Source organism: Silurus meridionalis, chromosome 6, assembly GCF_014805685.1.
Source record: "Silurus meridionalis isolate SWU-2019-XX chromosome 6, ASM1480568v1, whole genome shotgun sequence".
NCBI classification, from domain to species: Eukaryota; Metazoa; Chordata; class Actinopteri; order Siluriformes; family Siluridae; genus Silurus; species Silurus meridionalis.
This window is the reverse complement of record NC_060889.1, coordinates 3740513-3756764: the sequence shown is the minus strand read 5'-3', so window position 1 is coordinate 3756764 and position 16252 is coordinate 3740513. Positions and strand designations below refer to the sequence as shown.

The 16252-nt window shown below is 37.7% G+C and overlaps 1 protein-coding gene and 1 long non-coding RNA gene across 3 annotated transcripts; one reads left to right on the top strand and one right to left on the bottom strand.

Annotated features, from left to right (window-relative positions):
* The first annotated feature begins 593 nt into the window (after positions 1–593).
* LOC124387613 lies at positions 594–5124 on the top strand. 2 transcript variants are annotated; one of them, XR_006926181.1, is made up of 6 exons: positions 594–659; positions 845–930; positions 1127–1189; positions 1303–3092; positions 4224–4309; positions 4834–5124. It is a non-coding gene; the product is annotated as an uncharacterized LOC124387613 (long non-coding RNA). The 2 variants fall into 2 exon arrangements; XR_006926180.1 differs by having other exon boundaries at positions 1294–3092.
* Positions 5125–8248: 3124 nt separating this feature from the next.
* Positions 8249–15218, bottom strand: LOC124387094 (Y+L amino acid transporter 2). Its single transcript, XM_046851199.1, has 10 exons — positions 14689–15218; positions 13744–14261; positions 11395–11520; positions 10874–11018; positions 10590–10713; positions 10229–10332; positions 9984–10080; positions 9554–9703; positions 9290–9473; positions 8249–8567 (listed from the first exon to the last, which is right to left on the bottom strand). Exons 2-10 carry the CDS (start codon positions 14258–14260, stop codon positions 8473–8475), a joined length of 1542 nt encoding a protein of 513 aa, XP_046707155.1. The 5' UTR covers position 14261; positions 14689–15218; the 3' UTR covers positions 8249–8472.
* Between the last annotated feature and the right edge of the window lie 1034 nt (positions 15219–16252).

Sequence of the window (16252 nt, the reverse complement as noted above, 5' to 3'; positions counted from 1 at the left end):
GACAACTTCACCACAAACGACAACTCCAGAAACAACAACTCCAGAAACGACAACTTCACCACAAACGACAACTCTACCTGAAACGACAACTTCACCACAAACGACAACTTCACCACAAACGACAACTCTACCAGAAACGACAACTTCACCACAAACGACAACTCCAGAAACAACAACTTCACCACAAACGACAACTCCAGAAACGACAACTTCACCACAAACGACAACTCTACCTGAAACAACAACTTTACCACAAACGACAACTCCAGAAACGACAACTTCACCAGAAACGACAACTTCACCACAAACGACAACTCTACCAGAAACGACAACTCCACCAGAAACAACAACTTCACCAGAAACGACAACTTCACCACAAACGACAACTTCACCACAAACAACTCTAACTGAAACGACAACTTCACCAGAAACGACAACTGTACCAGAAACGACAACTTCACCAGAAACGACAACTCCAGAAACGACAACTCCAGAAACGACAACTTCACCACAAATGACAACTTCACCAGAAACGACAACTCCAGAAACGACAACTTCACCAGAAACGACAACTCCAGAAACGACAACTCCACAAACGACAACTTCACCACAAACGACAACTCCAGAAAGCACATCTCCACCAACATCATCACCTTCAGGTGCTTAGGTTTGCGTGAACATTTTTGTAAATGACTAAACATAGATAATGGTTTGCAATTAAACAATGTTGAGACAATAATAAAATGACACCTTTGTTGAATCCAACGTGCAAAATATACGAGCAAACCTTTAGTAAATATACTGTACAATACTTTATAAATAGTAAAAAATCTTTTTCCTTCAGCGTACCCTGTAATTATCGGCATGCGAGCTTTGGTCAGATCTTCCGTGGGGCTGGATATAAACCAAGCCAACGCCATTATCCAGCAGGTAGGAAGTTTTTACATTGTCCCAGATGTTTTTGAAGTCACCAGGAAATGTTTATGACTTTGCCCGTCATTTCTGCTGTAATTTTTTTGCCATTTGTTTTATCTATTAATTACTCATTTACACACAGCCAAATGGCTAACTTCCCCTGAATGCAAACTTTTGTTTCAATTCCATTTCTCTCTTTTTTTACATATAGTATTTAGCTCAGCTGAACCTCCCAGCATCCTACATCATGGTCAATGTAAAGAACATCACGCAGGTATGAAGATCTGCATCACATCTTAAAAAAAAATTGGTGGGAGGGAATTAAAGATAACGGTTAGCGAGTGAATAATGAATGTGATTTTTTGACAATTAATGAAGCTTTTACAGGTGCAGTATTTGGCACAACCCTTACAACAAACTGTTGGAAGGACAGCATAAGCCGCACACCATGGCAGCTGGGATTTGAGCTGGTGACCTTCTGAGCCAGGCTCCAATGCCGAAACCGCTCAGCTGCCACCTCTGTTACAAGCAACAACTTTACTTAATAAATTATTAAGTGAATTAAAAATCCTGCTCAATGAGAAAACTGATTCTTCTCTTTATCTTGCTTTTCGTTTTCCAAAAATATTGGAGGTATTTAAGTTCCTTTTAATTTAAGAATTATTATATATTCTGTCTTAAAACTAGACAAAGCTTTTAAACTAAAAACAAGATCACGCTTAGAATCAAGATCACGGATACACACCTTTTGTCAACAATACTGAACAATGAAGGATTTCCAACATGAGAAACTGAAATCAAACTACAAAACTACTTACTAAAAAATAAATGACATGCAGGTAGTTTCTTTGAAAGAGGCAGAGTAGTATGGAGACGGATAATCCGCTGTGGCGACCCCTAATGGTAACAGCCTAAAAAACAAGAACAAGGTTGTAAGGGAACAGTTTGAATGGAAATTTAGATTTAGGGAAGGCAGAGGTCTTAACCAACATTTAGAAATAGGCTCTATTTGATTAAACCAAAACCGGCCTTGAAACAAAACCCTAACCCTGGTGGAAGCCCCCTCCCAACAAAACTGCTCATTGCACACAGAACTCCATTCCCATAGTAAAGCATGTTATATGTCTGGGATCATTCGTTCTTTATTCAAATGTCATTCTGTCCTCTTTGGGCTTCAACACCAACTGTTGCCTTTCAAAATCCTTCGAAAAAGAGCTTCACTGATCCAGTTGTAAAAGTATACTGGAACAGTGAAGCTGCTGTCCATCCAGTCACTCCCAAAGGGGTCCGTTCCACGCTTCACCTCTCAGTAAGATATAGGGTTAACATTTGACCCATGACTTGAACCCCTTTCAAATCCGAAGCATTGAAATAATCATTTCTATTCATAACCAGTCTTTAGAAACGCAACGAATTGCAACAAGATATGGTCGAGAAAACATAATGGAAAATGAAGATGGAGGGAAATTTGACATTTCTTTTTTATCTAACTGTTGGGTGTGTTCTTTTAATTTTACACTGTTCCAGCTGGGCAAGGTTCATTCTTTTTATTCATGGATGGATGAATGGATGGATAGACAGATTGGATTCTAATCATACTTTAGGCAGAATTATTTTTAGGCATATTCATAGCATGTCTATAAAATCTTACCGGCCTTGGACGACACAGCAATGTTTCTGATGATCAAAAGGATTGAATCATTTATAATAAAATATGTTTAAATTAAAAATGAGATCATTTCTATAGTAAAAAACTGGCGCCAAGATGATAATATTTAACTGATAAAAATGTTTTAATCATTATTATTGCTATATATTTTCCCATTGAAGAACACCACAAAGTGTTTTATTTCTTACTTCCCACTTATCCTACTGTTCAAGAAAATGGACAAATGTGGTAGTTGCCCTTGTTGTTCGTTTCTTATGCAACTGATTTACAGGAAATGATGCTATTGTATGTCAGTAAGACAAACAAATGAGAAGTTCCAGAAGAATGCTTCCTAACAAAATGTAAAAAAGAACAACAACAAAGAAATAAGACAGACACTTTTCTGACACACCCAGACACCAGTAGACAAACAAACACAGACGTTTGTCAGAAGTTACAGCATCAGTAGGAGAAATGCTGCTTTTAGTTCTTTTGTTCGGATCGATTATTTTCACTGATGGATCAACCGGTAAGTGTTGTATATTTTTTATCGATTCGTCTCTTGTTTATTGGCACAGCAAAGAAAACAGCAAGGGTTTTAACTGAAACCGGTGGGGGTTTTTTTTTAGTACACAGGAGGCCCAAAAATATTTGAACAGCGTCAAACTTTGTCGCAATTTTTACCTCCGTAAATCAACAAACTCGATTTGAAAGATCAACCAGTATATTATCGGAGACCTTCAGCTTTATTTCAAAAGGTTTAAGAAAAAAAAAAATCTACGACTTCAGCTACTTGTAATGTCTTCCTCAAATTTTTGCACCAAAATATTTGGAGAAGATTTTTTTGAATCCTTAAATAGAGTCCATGCAACGACCGAGTCATACGAGGAGTTTTCGCTCTTGAGATGCTTTGCCAATCCACGATCTATGCGCCAATGCTGTCCTAAATAAGATGCTTTACTACATTTCACAGCTTGTTATGACATGTTTGTTGTGTCTGATTTATTTGTTATGTCTCTTTTTTTTTATTGCCGGTTTTGAAATCCTTACCACAGACACATCAGTTGGAAAAAATACTTACAACAGAGTTGCCATGTATTTTACCAAACCTTTTATCTTACATTTTTTTTTTAGAGCTACTAATATATTATAATCCAATTTTTTTTATATTAATGTTAATATACTGTATATATTTATTTATCTGCAAAACTTTAACAAAAGTGATCTAAAGTAATGCAAAAATGTATCATTTATTATTATCAATAAATAATTATTAATGCCTACTAAAGAATATAAACACACACACACGCAATAGGTAAAAAGTATGTGGACACCTGCCCATAAAACTCATATGTGCCTTTTCCTGTGGGCCTTGTGTCACAATTCATCCCAAAGTTGTTCTGGGGGGTTGAGGGTCCGAGCTTTATAGCAGAAGATCTTCCACTCCAATCCATGTGAAGCATATCATCAAGGAGCTGGTTTTGTGCATCGTCATGCCTTCATGTGAATGGAAAAATTTCATCCGAAGACGTCCCAATATTTTTACCAAAATATGTGTATTATCTACATGAGCTCTAAATGAAAGAGCCAATAATAAGTCAATAATATTTTCTCTACTTAAAATCCATACTAACTAATAAGTGACCCATGTTTCCTGCAGAGCATCCTGAGCGTACAGGGCTACGAGCTTTGGTGAAATCTGCTACCAAGCTGGATTTGAATCAAGCCAACGTGATTCTGCAGCAGGTCTGAGCTTTTAAACTTCCAAAAGGTCTATGGTTTTGAGTTTGACATAAAAAAAATGGCCTGCTTGTACAAAAACGATCAGAGATCAAAACCTGGATTCAGAGATAAATAATCCAATATTTTCTAATTAGATTTAAAAAAAAATATCATTTAAAATGTATAAAATAAATTGGAAAATTATATTAGAAAATAATGTCTTCAATATCATTTTTTGTTTTTTTTTTATTTAAGGGGCCTTTTCTCTGAAATTCATTACTTGATTTTTGTTAAATTTTGACATTGAAACCATTTCTCTCTCTATCTTTTTTTTAATGAATGCATAATTTGTTTAAACTACACTTGTACACAATATGGACGCCGAATGCCAGATTCAAGAGGTGCAGTGAAAATCCTGGGGTTACTGATAGAGTTCAGAATTTATAACCTTAGACGTATATGTGATGGGAATCGTAAATCAAAATACTGTCATAAAATTAAAAGTGGTTTATCGAGATTAATTCCAACTCTCTCTTTTTGAAATGCAGTATTTCTCCAGTCTCTCAGCATACATGAACAGCAACATAACCGGCAGAGTAACGAAGATAAAGATGGTATGAGAAAACGCTTCAGGAGAATGTTCTGGATATTTTCAAAGCCTGCGATCCTCTATATGCAAAATATTTCCGGGGACATATATGGGATGTACACCATGTGATTGAATTCATTTTAGCGCCAATATTCAAAATCAGTAATGATTACGGGATTGATTTTTAACCACAAATGATCAAATTATGTTCATTTGATTGAAATACTGAATAAAATCAGAATTAAATATTCATGGGCACTCTTTGGTTTCTCATTAATTTAAAAGCAAATACCACTACATATACAAAAGGTATGTAATAAAAGGATAGGTCCTATTGTCAAGGATTGAAGGAAATGAACTACACCTACTCGCCTTACAATAAGGAAGTTGGAGCTCAATGGTTCTGGGTTATTGATCAGAAGGTCTTGGGTTCGAGCCAAGCTGCAACTGTTGGTTTTGTTGGTGTTAATATATATATATATATATATATATATATATATATATATATATATATATATATATATATATATATATAAATACATATTTAGATCTAAACTGATTAATGACATGCAAATGCCCTGAGGCATCAGCTGTTAAGGTGCTTCGAACATATTTATATATACTACAATTAACACAAGTGAAAAGAATTTCAATCTCCAAAAGGTGTTCCCACTGCTTTCCAGCTTGTATTGTATTTGATACCATATAAAATGACATACTATAATCGCACAAAAATGCAGATTATCAGGTGTGGATAACATTAGCCTGTACTACAAGATAATCCAGTACACCATCATTGTTGCAAATGTAGGATGTAGGTTTGTTTTTTCCTGTGTTTTGAAAGCAGTACGGTAACCATGTGACAAGAAAAAAAACAGGAAGATAGTTTGAGATGATATTTAAGGGCAGACTGCATCCTGGGATGAGCAGCAGTAGAGTGTTTATGATTACTGCAGCAGTTCTGAGGTACAAATCCACAGAATCCTGGAGAGACTCTCCAAACTTTAAGCTCATACATGTTGAAGTTTCCATGGCAGTGGAATATTAGTGAAATATGCAGAAGTGAAAGCAGCCACAGCAGCAGAAGTATCAGGATTGGCACCAGACATCAGGGATGTTACAATTTGTATGACTAAGACACCTTTATGCAAGAACCCCCCCCAAAAAAAAAAGTATAAATATAAATATAAAAAAATATATATATTTGCATTATATTTTCATTGGCTGATGACTATTATTGTTTCTTCTACTGAAGCAACTAGATTTGGCATAAACGTCTGCTAGAAATGCGGAAAAAAACAAGAAACAAGCAGGCATCTAGGAAACAGAGTCTGACACTACTGTTCATTCAAGTCCAAACCAGAGGGAGCCAGTGTCTGTTTATGTACAAAATGGCAAGCTCTTGTTGTAATATATTAAATCTGAGAGAATGTACACGGATATCATTTCAAATTTCAAGGAACTGAGATGTTTGTCATTTTTGTTCGGTTGCACTGAAGGCGTTTTACTAATGAATGCAATTTGAGGTTCTGAGAACTCATTTCCTTGTTGTTTTTTTGTGGGGCGTGTGCTTTCACTGTCATTATCTTCCAGCAGGGGGCGGTGCACTGTTATCATTTATAGATGGATAATGGATGAATGAATACGTGAGTGCATAGATGGATAGACTGGTAAATGGATGGTAGATGTGTACTCTAGGTTGGTAGACACATATGTATTGGTGTATGAATGGATTGGGAGATGGATGGATCAAAAAAGGTTGGAAGGATGGGAGAAGTAAAAGTATAAGAAAAGAAGACTGATGGGTGGACAGATGGATGATGGATGAATAGATGGTGATGTATTGATCAATGGAGTAGAGGATGGATGTATAAGTGGATGGATTAGAGGAGCGTGGATAGATGGATAAACAAGTGAATGGATATATAGTAGGGAGGATGGCTTGGCAGTGTACAGACTGGTAGTTGAATTGATTGTTGGATGGATGGATGGATGGATGGTTTATTGGATGAATAGATGTATAGATGACTTTTATACCTAGTCGGGTTTGTGTGAAATCTGAAGCCTCTTCCAGGAACAGGAATACACCCCGAATAAACTGATTTGCTGGAGGCATATTAATAGCTCATGTCTTTAAAATCTGATATGCCCTGGACCTTAAATGAATTGTAATTTTACCACAGGGGTGTTGATTTATTACTTATGAGCCCAGTTTGAAATAACACGTTTATGCAGTATAAATGTGGTTGTTCTAATACGATATCACATTTGTTTGGTGAATGCTCCATATAATCTTCAAAACATGTTTTTAAATGTCATTATTTGTCCAAGAAAAATGTTAAGTATTGATCTAGAGACATTTATTTAACAATTTATTTCATAAAAACGAGACTCCATTTCGATATCTTGGCTTCAAATGGAGTAAAAAGTAATCCAGTAATGTTTTGTTACACCAGGTGTGTTTCCCATTACCGCAATCAGATATATACACAGAAGATCAACTGTCCTTTTTTGCTTCCTCTTCCCAATAGAGCAAGTAAAGGACAACATGGATCCCCAATAGAACTCCATTAACACATGTACTGCAGTTGTATTATTAATTGCTCAACATCTATAAAGGCAAGAAAATCTACAGAATGTCTATGAAATAGCAATTTTTTCAAATCTAATCACTAAAAAGAGGTCAATTGTATTCCAATAGCATTAAACAAGTATGGTGTTGTGAATTAGGACTTTACTGAGAAAACTATGAAAACATGGTTGGGCTCTCCCACACCTTTCTCTATGGATGAGCTGAAAAGGGAAGACATTTTCTTGAAATATATCTCATGGCATATAATAGATTCATGAGAATCTAGACTCTGGGTCAACATTTTCACTGACCTTATTTGGAAGTATTTTTTTACAGTACATGTTTTTTTTTTTTTTTTTTTGCCTCAACCTGAGGTAAAACTGCTGTTTAATTGTGTCCTATTAGAGTTAGCCAAGAGCTTGTGTCACCGGGTGCCAAAACTTTTTGGCTCATTGGGTTATCTAGCTGCCGCATGTAGGCCTTAAGTTCCGGTTTTATGCGGAGCAGTACGAATTGGACTGCTTCCTTTCAAAACTGCTGACTCATCTTCTGGTGTTGACACTTGAACACTTACCAGCTGAGTTAGAGGTTAGTCATAATGAAAAGGTCGGATTAATCTAGATAAAACTCTACATAGTCAGAGTTTTAGGATTTGGGATTTTTTACGCAGTTACATAGTCAATGATTCAAGCCAAAAAAAAAATCTATTAGTAATAAGAGACACTAAGCACATATTCATGAGAAACGTATAAAAAGTGTACCGAAACATCAGAATCTTATAAAAAAATAACAATAAAACATGTTGAATTTTCTCTTCATGTTATACCAGGTACAGTACTTCAAACATACAGTACAAAACGCAAAAGACATGGTGTATGCAGAAAATAAATGACCGATACATACGAATATTACAGCTCCTCACTGGACACCATCGTTGTTCTATGCTCACCATGGTGTTCCTGTGCAATTCAAATGTTAATAAAATCTATGCTGTCTTTAGGTCTCTGTGTGCTGTTCTTGCGTAGATCACTGAGTCTTGTTCTCAGCCAACTTTTCTGGCTCCACATCGAGGTCAGTTAAACAGGAGTAGCACACGATCTGGGTGTATTTGGTGATGGTGGCTGGCATGGAAGAAGAAGCAGGAGGAAAGATGAGATCGGGTCAACAAACAAATCAGGAGCACATAAACAGCTGCGGGAGTAATCAGAACTGCAACTACTGAGAACTTCAACATGGTTGACATTGCTTGTGTTATGTTTTTCTACGCTCAGCACTTCCATCAAGATGGTCCGAGAAGACCATTCTGAATGGAGGAGGATCATTAACCTTCACCTGGCAGCAATATAATTAATTATAGTTAAACATAGTTTTTGGATTTTAAACATCAGTTATTACTATATAGAATTTTTTAAGACCATATCAAAACCATCAGAGATAACATCAATGCTTGCAATAAAAGTGAATTCGTTCCAAGTTTATTTCTATAGTGCTTTTTACAAAGGACATAGTTTTAAAGCAGCTTTACAGAGCTCAAGAATTAAAGTGAATTATGTGTGTTTATCCCTGATGAGCAGCCTAAGGCGACTGTGGCAAGGAAAAACACCTTAGATGTTATGAGGCAGTACCCTTTAGAGGAACCAGGCTCAAAAGGGGAACCCATCCTCATTCGGGTGATATCATAGGTGTGATTCTAAATCTTAGAACAATACAAAACACCAAAGAGTGACAACTACAATAAGCACCGAAATAGGAGATTATCAGAAATATCGTTTCTACAAAGAAAACAAATACGTTCCTCAAACTAATGCGGTATATCTACAATAAACAGAATCGGGATTCTTACCATTGAGATTACTGAACCATTTTGGTCTCTTCTCCTCAGGCAAGTAGATGCAGAAGTAGTACACTGGTACACCAGACAGTGCAATTGCTACTCCTATAAGTGAATTGACTGTGTCGCTGTAAAGTGGAACGATGACCAAGAAAAGACTGCACAAGCAGTAGATGAAGGGAATGAGCAGTGAAAGCTAGAAGAGAGAGGACAGAGAAAATTAAGCTTTCCTACAAAGACAAATCCAACAATTAATTCAGACAAATGATTCGTTACCTTCACAGGTCGGTGTCTGTCCGGCTGTGTGAAGCGAAGGTAGATGAGTCCTGCTACAGATAATCCCACATACAGCCAGTAGCTGAAGCTGAAGTAATTGATTAGCAGAAATACATCTTCCACACACAAGAAGATGAGTCCCATTACACCCTGTAAACATCAACACATACAAGTTGGACTTGGAACTTAAAATGTTAAACCCTAAACATGGTCAACTAAGAAAGTTGAGGGTTGTACTGGAGCAAATAGAAGGTTAATGGCATTATAAAGATCCATTTTCTCTTTTGCGGGAGCAGCGGTGGTCAAACTGAGGCCACCCCTAATGACACAAGCTAGGGCTTTTAAGAGTTCTTCTGCAATACATTACAATCCACAATCATTCTCCAAGCCATTTAGCAGTAATGGCGCTTGGTGAACATGTAAGTCTTACATTAAAGAGGAGTGCAGGGACTGGAGTGTAGCGGTCAGCATGGATCAGAGCCAGACTGTCTGGTAGCTGACCCTCTCTGGCCCCCACAAAGAACAACCTGCCACAAGAAGTACACACAAAATCTTGTAAGCAGATTTTTGGAATACACAAACCCGGACTGATTTAATCATCTTTTCCAGCACAACAAGTATCTATAAATAAGATGAAAATGTCCTGGTGAATGTAACACAAGTGGAGACAATCACCTGGATGCAGCAATGATGGAGGCGTTCAGTCCACCGTAACAGGACATAGCCACAGCGATGGGAATGACCCAGCTAAAGGGTCCCAGAACCTGATTCCCAAAAGTCTGTAGGAGAATTTTAGATGATCACCTAAAAATCTAGATTCAGATCGGATATACCTCAAAAAGTTTTTTGGTACATGTGCAAAATTGTTTTATTTGATTGGCCTTTGTACTACAATTAATGAAAGAGCAATCAATTATGGAATTAGACATTGTATTATTGTAGCCCCCCTCCCCCCTTTATTCTTCAGATCGTTCCTCATCCCCAGATATTAATTTGAAGAGTGTGCAATACAAGCAAAAATATACGACACACATACCACTGCGACTGCATCGCTAGCCATGAAGGAAGGTATGTCCAGTACCAAGTAGTAGGCCACATTTGTCAGGATATAGATAATGGTTACAATTGGCATGGAGATGGCAATGGCTAGTGGTAAATTCCTGCATAAAGAAACAAAAACAAATTAAAACACTGAATTCTTTATTGCATTGCATTGATCAGCTTCATGATTATATATAATCTGGTTGATTACTGGATGTGGTTGATGAATTATTAATCATCGGTTTATGTTTTTCAAAAGCTGCACAACCAAATCAAGACCTTTCCGGATTCACAATCTCCTCCGTGACGAAGTTGAGCGTGTCCCAGCCAGAGTAGGAGAACAGAGCTGAGTAAAGGGCGAGTGCAATACTCCCAGCCTCTATGGATGAGCCCTCGAATGGGTTCTCAAAGTTCTGAGTCTCTCCTGGGAAAGAAAACAAACCTACTTTAAAGTTTGAGATCTTTTTTCTTTTTTTTAATAAGAGCTTTTCCATATTGCTTACGATTTCAAGACCTAAAAAAAGTCTGATCCAATAGATATGAGAAGTGTTTGCTGCTGGATGGGTATTTGATTAGATGAACTTTTATAACCTTTTCAACTTAAAATGACAATTTTTTTTACAAAAAATTACAGGGTTCTTAATTGTTAATCAAAACAAAGTATGTTATGAGGTCATTTTTTTCTTACTTGTTATTTACAGTATATTAGAACTAAGGAAGTAAATATCAGTCAACAATTAAATACATTTCAAATTGTTTTGAATGTAAAAGTAAAATCACATTTCACCCAAATTACATACCTTTAATTATTTTCAAAATGCCGATTGTTATGATGAGGATGAGGGACAAGATCTTGGTGTAGGTAAAGACATCCTGGACCATGGTTCCCCACTTTACATAGGCACAGTTTATAAAGATTAGCACACCTGAGACAGAAAGGAAGAGTGTGTTAAGATGAAGATGAAGAGGGTGAAGCAAGAACCTTGAGGAACAAGGAGAAGAAGTAATGATTATAGTTCTAAGGGTTTACTTTAATATTACTATTATTATTTTTATATTCAGGATGCTGGACTGTAGCTTTGTGCCATTGATAGTCAAATATTTGATAAAAAAAAATCAATGGACACATAAATCAGTAGCAGATACGGAAGCGGAAGAGAAGGCCGAAATTTACGAACAAGTCCTGTTATTCATTTTCAAGGTAAGAATTTTGCGCACATTCCAAAAAATTGTTTTTGATTCAAATGTTTACATGGAATGATGTTTTTCGAATCTTCTCCAACTGTTTCTGCAGGTTCCTTTGTAGAAATCAAAATGACAGCCGAGTTGTGAAACAGCAAGGTATCAGGAGTGTGTCTGGATTGTTTGATTTCATAAAGAACCTGGCAATTATTGTGTACCAAATGACGTGTGGTGTTTGGCTTCTAATAACTCGAGCCCTCCTGCATGTTTCTTTCGGGGTGGTCTGGCCAAAGTTGACTACCAGCATGGTGATCTATTTTTACTGATGAATGGAATATACACTGGTCAGGCATAACATTATGACATTATGTTAAAAAACACTGATTATCTCTTCATCATGGCACCTGTTATTGGGTGGGATTTATTAGGCAGCAAGTGAACATTTTGTCCTCAAATGCAAGAAAAATGGCTGAGCGTAAGTATTTGATCGAGTTTGACATATTGTGATGGTTAGACGATTTGGGCAGAGCGTCTCCAAAACTGCAGATCTTGTGGGATGTTCCTGGTCTGCAGTGGTCAGTATCTATCAAAAGTGCTTCAAGGAAGGAACAGTGGTAACCCAGCAACAGGGTCGTGGGCGGCCGAGGCTCACTGATACACATGGGGAGTGAAGGTTGGTCCGTGTGGTCTGATTCAACAGACGAGCCCCTGTAGGTCAAATTACTGTAGCTCACAATGCTATCAATGGGTCAGGAGTGTTTTATCAGCAAAAGGGGAACCAACACAATATTTGGCAGGTGGTCATAATGTTATGCCTGATTGGTGGCCATAAATGTATGCCTTGTTGGTGTAATACAACCAACATGTAGAGCAATGTGATTTACGCAGTTGCCAGTTTTTTAAACCACATCATACTAAATGCAATTCTAAAACCACTGGTTCACCAGTCGACAACATAAAGTAAACCATTCACAATATGTAATGTCAGTTTTAATATTTAATCCACCCCAAGTATTTTGCAGTTTTTATGTTGGGTGTGATCTTTTTCTAGCCAGATTTAGCCAGGATTATAGGCCAAATGGCAATTCTTCTTCTCTTTTCTCTTTTTGTGTGTGTGCAATTTTATATGTGTGCCTCAAAGATCACTGCAGTGAAAGAAAGAAAAACGGATCTTGGCTCACAGTCGTAACATACGTCATTTGTTTGCATGTACGTGAGCTTTCAACTCTGTTCACGCACCAGAACAGAAACCACTAGTGAAAATGTGGTTGAAAGACATTAAAAAGGAAATGTCCACATGTTGGAAAGATAGTAACCATAAGAGCAGTGATTACTGCTTAAACCTGGGACGAATGCCTCACATGTTGATCTTTCACCTAAATTCCTATCTTGTTGTGTCAAGGACATTAAGATAGGGATGATGTCCAAAAAAAGATTCGGACCACCATAATAGTTTGACCTGCTTTCCAGAGGCACAGTGAAATGGACGAATGACTAGGCCAAGGGAATAAACTCTAGAATTAGTATCTTTTATTATTAGTGATGTACACAATAACGGTCAGTGTAAGGAAGTGAGCAGAGGGATGAGCAGGGGATCTCCAAAAGCATGAAATATTCTGCCACATGATTAACCACAAGATTTTAATGGTGTGTAACCACATGTAGTAGATTGCTAGACTTTTTTTTTTTTACCACTGCCCAATTTTCATTCCTCATTATTGACTCGTATGCCATTCTAACGACATCTTGCATCCAACGATGACGTATCAGATCAGATCTTTTTGCTTGAGCAAAATCACATTCAAACTGTAATTTTCTGCCTTACATTCTGAATAATTTGAAATTTGACAGCAAAGAAGGGCAAACTTTTGTTTAAATGGGGCTGTGAAATGAACCTTTCATATAGATTTTTCATCACAATGCTCAATACAACAACAACAAAAAAAAAACAAGCACTTTTGACTCACAGATGCAGGCGGCAGCGATGACCCTCACAGCATCATATGGAGGTTGGCATGTCGGATACAGGGCCTCCACCAGATAGTTGGCAAACGTCAGAGAGATGACAGCCTGGCTGGCCGGTTCCACCAGCAGGATTGAAGTCCAGAGGCGAATAAATGCCAAAAATCCACCGAAGGCCTCCAAGATGTACGCGTAACTAGCGCCTGACTTGCCAATGGTGGTACCAAGCTCAGCATAACAAAGAGCACCGAAAACAGAGAACAAGCCCCCTAGTGCCCAGATGAGCAGCGAAAGGCCGTAAGACGTGCTGTGCAGGAGAACGCCTTTGGGAGACACAAAGATTCCTGAGCCGATCATGTTTCCAACGATGAGGCAGATGCCATTGGTCAGAGAGATCTCCCTCTTCATCACCATTCTCTCCGTTTGGCCATCAGGACTTTGTGGTGCTTTTAGGTCCGGGTCCGATTCTGCCCTGAATGACGGACAAAGTGCTCGCCGCATGTCCACTAGTTTCTGTTTCATTCTAACCAACAAGGTATAACATAAAATCAGGACCAGACAATATATACAAAAGTACAGACCACCAACTTTTGGGGTAAATGTACACAGTTCCTCTGCAGAAACCCAGGGACCTTTTCATAAAAGGTTCTAAGTGAAATTTTTTTTTCAACAAAAAAACATAATAGAATAGAATAATATAATATAATAGTTAGATGGAACGATTGTGTGTAAAATATATGGTCTAAAACTGAACCGGTCAGTTCACCTGTGCAACGCTTTAGACTTTTGCTGCTCTTAATATTGTAATACAAACAAAGCAGCCACAATAAGCTTTTAATAGAAAGTAACAGTGAAGTGAGCCAAGTGATTGCTCAACATGCGGCAAGCCATCGTTCCGGTGTAAAGGTTGGGATAAAACATGCAAAAAAATGGCACCATGGCTTCCATACCTCCAGTGTTCTGACGATGACTGACGGTAGAAAAAGGGTTTTGTTGAGTAGAACCAGTAGTGCGATGAATAATAATGCAGATTTTATCATCCAGAGACTCAGATGAGCACTGGAGCATGTATGTGTGTGTGTGTGTGTGTGTGGTGTTGCAATCCCAGACAGCAAAGTGTTTTTCTACACAGAGGACACACAGTTCCTTAAGTTTATTTTTGGACGTATGTGCTTTGAGAGGGAGAGAGTCAGACACAGACAGAGTTGGATAGACAGAGGGAGAGAGAAAGAGATAAAAAGACCCTCCTCTTTTAATCGTGTTGGGGGGCTCACACTTAACTATAAATCGTCTCACTGTCATAGAAAGAGTTTAAAACTATAATTATGTGATTAAAAATGTTTTAATTTGAAGCTTCTGGTGTTTTTTTTTTCGTTGTAATATTTTTATAGTCATTCAGGACACATTGAACTATATATCAAAAGTATTGGGACACCAGACTTATCCATAAGGCTGTCTTTGGATGCAGTAGCATGACGCACAAAGCAAGCGCCATGAAGAACTTTACATGGGTTGGAGTGGAAGATCTTGAGTGGCCCGCTGAAGAGCTCTCAATGAGCGTTTTGAGACGTCGTAATTCATTTTTTTAAGCATTGTGATGGAAAGTTCGGTGAATTTCTTGCCAAATCATCTTGTAATGCCAGAACCTCCACTTGAGTTTTTAGTTTTTCTCTAGACCAGTTCTTTGTCCTGTTGATGCGTCCATCTTCTCCTCAGATACGGGATTCGTGCTAAACTTATCTGTAATATGTCCCATTTACAGAGAAGCAGCTCTGGATGATGATGGTGATGATGATGCCCACACCACCATGACTCACTGTGCTCATGGTGTTCTTGGGATTATACATTATATGGACAAAGATATTTGGCTCGCCTGACTTTTTTACCCATATGTGTTTCTTTCCCAAACTGTTAGCTCAAAGTTAGAGGCACTTAGATGTTGTAGGCTTCATGAAGTTTATGATTTACATGGGTTGTGGAAGATCTCCTGCTATAGAGCACTGGACCCCAACTTTTATTGAACACCTTTGGGATGAATTGGAATGCTGACTGCAACCCAGGCATTCTAACTAGTGGACCATTTTCCCAGAAAAGTGGAGGTCATTAGAACAAAAAAAAAGGGCCATCCGTCTAACTGATGTGAGGTCATGATCTAGAACGGCTTCACAAATTATGCTACGCTTCGAATACGCTCTTGTTCCCATAGCAACAACGTAGCATGGACATGGATTCATCATGCAATTGTTTAAAATGGTGACATTTTCAGTGGGGAGACGATTTCAGAGTCTCTGGTGTCGCTTAGTTTTTCTCCACAGGAAAGTCTTCGGGAGTTTTTATGCTTTGTTTTTATTTAGGAACATGACAAACTGCATTTTTGTCTTATCAACTTCGAGAGAAAGAAATGAAAGAGGCTAGTAATTGAAGGCCTGTTTATAGATGCAGCCATTTGTTTTGCAGACTTTCCAAACCATTCAATGTAACTATAAATAGATAAAACATGACTTTTTGATAAAA